This window comes from Equus quagga, chromosome 17 (genome assembly GCF_021613505.1).
Source record: "Equus quagga isolate Etosha38 chromosome 17, UCLA_HA_Equagga_1.0, whole genome shotgun sequence".
Lineage (NCBI taxonomy): Eukaryota > Metazoa > Chordata > Mammalia > Perissodactyla > Equidae > Equus > Equus quagga.
In genome coordinates, this window is record NC_060283.1 from 51,269,025 (window position 1) to 51,275,088 (window position 6,064).

General features: G+C 47.6%; 1 protein-coding gene across 1 annotated transcript in view; it reads right to left on the bottom strand.

Moving 5' to 3' along the window:
* Positions 1-1,589, bottom strand: part of ARPC2 (actin related protein 2/3 complex subunit 2) — a 30,792-nt gene extending 29,203 nt beyond the window's left edge. The window contains exons 1-2 of the mRNA XM_046643683.1: positions 1,451-1,589; positions 1,157-1,238 (exon numbers count right to left, since the gene is read on the bottom strand). Of these exons, the coding sequence (XP_046499639.1) occupies positions 1,157-1,230 (74 nt within the window). The 5' untranslated portion in view covers positions 1,231-1,238; positions 1,451-1,589. The remainder of the gene's footprint in view (positions 1-1,156; positions 1,239-1,450) is intronic.
* Positions 1,590-6,064: the final 4,475 nt, after the last annotated feature.

Here is a 6,064-nt window from a genome sequence, read left to right on the forward strand (position 1 = left end):
GGATCTCCAGGACTTACTTTCCTATTCCTTCCTAGTTCCCAGCTCCCCAGAAACAGTTTGCACTTATTTCCTCAACTGTGCAATCAAGAAGTGAAGCCCCATGCTCACAGAGGGGGAAATGAGGCAAAGGAAGAGGCCGCAGGCCACCAAAAATTAGAAGCTAAACCCAATTTCTTGGCTCATGGTTTAAATATATTAAATATCGTATTAGAACAGCTCAGCAGCCTTGGGGGAGCTTTGCCTTCTACTGATTCTTGTGTTTGACAGAGGAGGCTGCCTTGGAAATATGTCCAAACCCTACCTTTAAAAAAACCAATGGTAAAAAAAAAGAAAAAGGTTATCTAAGAACTTTACAGACTTCAGAGGCTTTTAAGTGTGTACCTGGGCCAAGATTGCCACAGAAGAAATCACAGACCAGGGGGCCAGTATAAGAATTTAAAAGATAAACAACCAGATAAAGGCCAGTGGGTGGGGAAAGGAGAATCAGAACCTCCGAAGAGAGATAAGGAAGAGGTGTGGATGGGGGAGACTATTAGCTTCGCTGAAGAAATACGTAACAAGATGGTCAGTGTCCGTAGGGTTCAGGGAAGGGAAACGAGAGAGATCGCGGTTTTCTGGCTGCAAGACTGGGTCTGCTTTCAGTCGTCCCTCCCGTTCCCGGGGACGAGGAGGTGGGGGTGGGGAGCGAGCAGGCTGGTGGTGACCTGGGCCTGCATCTTCCTCCCTCCTCCTGTCCCGGGAATTCCTGAAAACTCCTTCCGCCTCAACCCCAAACGGGCTCCCTTCGGGTTCAGAACAATGCCAGGGAACACAGAGGAAAGGGGACCCCGGCTCGCTCCAGAGGGCAGTGGGCTCCTCCGGCAACAATTCCGGCCCAAGCTGCCCTCGCGTCCCTCAGGTCCCCGGCCCCAATTCAGCACGCGCACTCCTGTCCACTCACTGCTTCCGCATCCCTCCTCCCGGCCTCTCCCCGCGCATCTCTGCCCCTCACCCCACCGCGCCCAGTCGCCTCCCACGTCTACTCCGCCGGGCAGTCCCCGCACGCGGCCAGGTGCCCATCTCTCTCCTCCAGGCCTGGGGGGCTGCAGGACGCTGGGGACGAGCGGGGGTCAACTGTACCTCCCCCGCCACCCACCGGCCCCGGGCGCGCGCTCACCCGGCGGCCGCGTTCTCGAACTTGAGCGCGAGCGTCTCCTCGATGATGCGGTTGTTCACCTCCAGCAGGATCATGGCGGCGGCTGCCCCGGGCAGGGGAAGGAGAAACAAGGGCAGGTGAGGGTGGGTAAGGGAGGGAAGGACGGAGGGAGCGGCCCGCGGCCACTGAGGAGGGGCCTGGGTGGGGTAGGAGGTTAGGGGAGAAGGGGAGAGGGGCCGGGCTGGGGGGAAGGGGAGGACGCGCGCGCTGGCCCGCGCACGCCCTGACTGTGGAGACACCCACCACCCGACCGACCTGGCCCCCGAAGCCTGAACCCGCCTGCCGAGCCGCCGCCGCCGCCGCTGCCGCCTCACCGACAAGCCCGGTCCCCGCCCAGCCCCCGGCTCCAGCCGGCCACTTCCGCTCTCACACCCACTTCCGCTCGCCGCCCGGACGCACGGCTCCGCGGCGCCATTTCCGCTCCGACCCCTAGTGCGCGCGCACGCAGGCACGCCGGGGCATGGAGGCCGCGCTTGCGCATGCGCGGTGTCGTCTCCTCGACTCCACTTTCCCACAGACCTGCTCACTTCCAGCCCCTGCGACTGTGGTTCGCAGGCAATCGGCTTTCCCCAAGGCCTGGCTGCCTGTCCAGAGCCTCCCTCGCGCTCGTCCCAGAGGTTCAGCTTCACCCTTCCTTCTTGTCATTTCCGAGACTCTGCAAGAAGCTCGCCCTCGTCGTCTCCTAGCTGGCTTCTTTGCGCTCCGCTTGTTGGTTGTGGGTGTGCCCCTTCCTCATCCCACTCCTGTGGCTCTCCAGCGGCACCACCACGCCTTAATTTCTCCAACAGATATTTAGCGGGCTCCAGCTTTGTGCTGAGGACACGGGCGCACATGAAATAGGCGAGGTCCTGCCCTCGTGGAGCGTATAGGCTGGTAGAGGAAACTGACTACAAACTCTCAATTATGTTTATGTAACTGCAAGTTGTTAAGAGGGCAGCGAAGGAAAGGCACGAGAAGTCACCCTGGTGAATAGGCCTCTCTGGGTTACTGTCATGCCTCCACTTCTGTGTCTTGGGAGCTGCCTCCCGATCCCCGAAGGTGATTTCTCTGCCTTTGAAACCTTTACCTTCCAGTATTTCTGCCAGAGACGTACCTTCTTACTCATCTGCGTGCAGTCTGAACTCAATTGATACCACATCTGCACCTTCAGCCTGTGTGCCTTGTGTTACACGCCATGGATAAGGTTCAAGACATTGCAGATTCCCCCAATGATATGCTAACGTTTCAACATTATTGAGCTAAAATAACGCAGATACATAATTTTAAAATATATACATATGGTAATAGGCTTGTAATGAAAAAAGCAGTTCCCTGGCCTTAGAGGCAATATCCTCTACTCTTTTACATATTCATCAGAATAAATGCTACGAATTCTTGGTTTGTTAATTTTAAGGATTGTCTGTTGACTCCTGCCGTGATAGATAAGAACAAGACGCTATCACTTCTGTTCCCCACTTCCGCATAGTGATATAACATGTTTTGGTTAAACCAGTAATCAGTAATAATTTAAATTATTATGTATGTAAATATTGTTTACCAGTGAGCCAAGAAGTGGACCACAACCATACCTTCTTCCTTCTACAGCCCTTCATTTTTCTTAGACTTAATTATTGCCTTTTTTTCCTCTCACTTGTCAATTTTCTGTATTTTCCTACAGTTGACTGCCCTCTACCCCACAAGTGCTCTAAGACTGTCAAAAAGACTAGCAATGTTTTCCATTTACCTGACAAATAAAAATGGCAAGCAATAGGATGGAGTATATGAGGAAGCCATTTGGTATAAACCTAATTCGGCCTGACTGTTTTTTCCAAAAGGGCCTGACTGTGGCTATTGAGCACGCATTGTATATCTGCTTAGACATTTCCTATGACCAGAACAAAGGCCCTTGAGATAAAGGTGCAACTTCCCTCCCCCTCCCACATTGGCATTTCCTTAGGGATAAGCATCTTTCCTTAGGCTAGGAACTGATTGCTGCACTCACCTTTGACCACCCAGCTCACCTGTGACCACTCAGCTGGAGACAACAGACTGCCACCCTGCTGTGTTCACTGAGACAGAAGACCTACCTGCTATTTCCATCAATCGCTGTGCTGACAGAGCAGTCTTGTGACTATTGTAAAAGGGACATTTCAATCCTATGTGAAACATCCTCTCTGGGGGTATATAACCACTCTGTGCACCCCACTTCTTTGGTGCCCTTTCTTCCTTCAGGAAGAAAGGCCCCGGGCCATGGTCCTCAGATTTCAGCTGAGAATAAACTCACCCAAATTTTCATTTATAGATTGGTTATGGATTATTTTCGTCAACATACCCAAATACGTAAGTTCCACTTTTTCTCTAGAGTCTTTGTCCCAGAGCTGTCCTTCCTCTTGTTTCAATCTAGATTGATTACTCTCTAGACTTGCTGTACATTTGTCATTCTGGGATTTTCCTTCATGGCTCTTCTGGGCTGGTTCTGCCCATTTCCTGGATCCCATGTCTTCCTCTTTCTTGGTTTACTTCTTTGCTTTGCTAAAGCACCTCCTTTAGTAACTTCCTAAGGAAGGGAGATAGGGAATATGTTGTTGGAATCTCTGCATATTTAAAAATATCTAAATTCTATTCTAACACTTGATTTGTGGCTGGGCTGGTTATTGACTTCAAGTTTGAAAATAATTTTCCCTGGGGCTGGCCCCATGGCTGAGTAGTTAAGTTCACAGGCTCAACTTCGGTGGCCCAGGGTTTTGCCAGTTTGGATCCTGGGTGCATACATGGCACCCCTCATCAAGCCATGCTGAGGCGGCATCCCGCATAGCACAACCAGAGGCACTCACAACTGGAATCTGCAGCTATGTACTGGAGGGCTTTGGGGAGAAGAAGAAAAAAAAGAAGAAGATTAGCAAAAGTTGTTAGCTCAGATGCCAATCTTTAGAAAAAGAAAATAATTTTTTGGACCCGCAACTAAAATTTACAACTATGTACTAGGGGGATTTGGGGAGAAAAAAAAAGCAGGAAAAAAAATTTTTTCCCTTGTAATTTTGAAGGTACTCCATTTTCTTCTACCTTCCAGGGTTGCTCTTTAAAAAGCCTGATTCCTGTTCATATTCCTGATCCTTCACATGTTACATCTTCTGCATCTCTGGAAGCATTAGGATTTTCTCTTTAGACTGTTGGTTGAAAATTTTATGGTGATGTGCTTTGCTTTACCTTTTTTGTACTGAGCACTCATTCAAAACGGAAACTCACGTACTTCAGTTTTGGAGGAAATTTCTTTGATTTTTTTTTTTTTTTGATAACTTCTCCGTTTCCTTTCTTCTCTTTCTGGAATGCCTATTATTTAGAAGTTAGACTTCTGATTTGATCCTTTACTTTTCTCCTCTATTTTTCTGTTTCTTTTTTATTTTGAATTGTGACAAAATACATGTAACAAAATTTATCATCTTAACCATTTTTTAAGTGTACAGTTTGGTCGTGTTAAGTATATTCATATTGTTGGGCAACCAATCTTCAAGAACTCTATTCATCCTGCAAAACTGAAACTCTATACCCATTATCTGTTTGTTTTTGTTGTTCTATTTTTCTGAGATATTTCCTTGTCATTATCTTCAACCATATTAAGTTTCAGTTTTCTTATTTTTAATTCCAGAGACCTTTTTCCCCAACTGCTCCCTTCCCGTATTATTCTATTCTTGTTTTATGGATGGAAATATCTTTTGTCTTTCTGAGGATAGAATATGTTTTACGGACAGGGATATCTTCTCTCTGAGGATATGATAGTGGGTTTGTTTTAGTTTGTCTTCTGCTCTCTGCTTTGATTTGTTTCTTTGGATCCCGTTTCATGCTAATTTGTTTTGGTGTCTCTCTTTTATGTTAATGGCCGTCCTCAGAAGTCTGGCTACCTTAGCAGTCTGTTCATATTTAGGGATGAGACTCTAACAAGCTGAGTGGAAGCTGAGTGTGGGCAAGATGAGTTGACCAGCGCCTTGCTGCTGGAAAGGGACCAGCAGCATTGGCCTCCTTTGTGGGCTTTCTGGAGATGCAGAATCTCAGTCCCCACTATAAACTACAGATGCAGAATCTGCATTTTAGCAAGATCACCAGGTGATTCAAATGCACATTGTGTCGTGAGAAGCACTGGATTTGCAGCTGCACTATAAGGTGCACCCATGATGTGCTAGATTTCGTTTGGGGCGTACAGATGTCAATATTGGGGGGTCTTTTCTCTAGAGAAAAGTCCTCCGGTTGTGTCTGGGGCTTATAAGCATGGCTGTGCGTATTCCCAGAGTGTGTGGGACCAGGGAGGAATGCTGACTTATACTGAATCCCGTTGTCAGTCCTCTGCTTCCCCCCTGCCTTCCACTAGCTGGTAGAGTCTATAGAAGATGACTCCAGTGGTGGAGCTGGAGGAAGGGGTGCAAATGGGCTGGGTCGAGTTGGGGACCTAGAACACCAAAGGCTTTTTATACACATTTTCAACCAATCTTCCCATTTTCTTCATCTTGCTTTTGGTTTATTTCAACTCAAGACTAATAGAACAAAGATCTTGGTACCCACCACGCAGCTTTCTTGAATCTTAACATTTTGTAATTAAACTTGCTTCAGAGCTTTTTAAAAAAGTACAGTTGAAACTTCCTGTGAACCTCACCCAATTCCATCCCTTTCTCTCCTTCTCCCTCTTCAGCAAAGGTACCCATCACCCTGCATTTAGTGTTTATAGGTCCCATGCGTGTTATTACACTTTTACTATATCTGCGTGTATCCATAAACAATGTATAACATATTTTCCATGATTTTCAGCTTTTTGTTAGTAGGATCATCCTGTACATCTGCTTTTGAAACTTGTTTCTTTTAGTCAACATTCTGTTTTTGAGATTGACCCATGCTGTTACA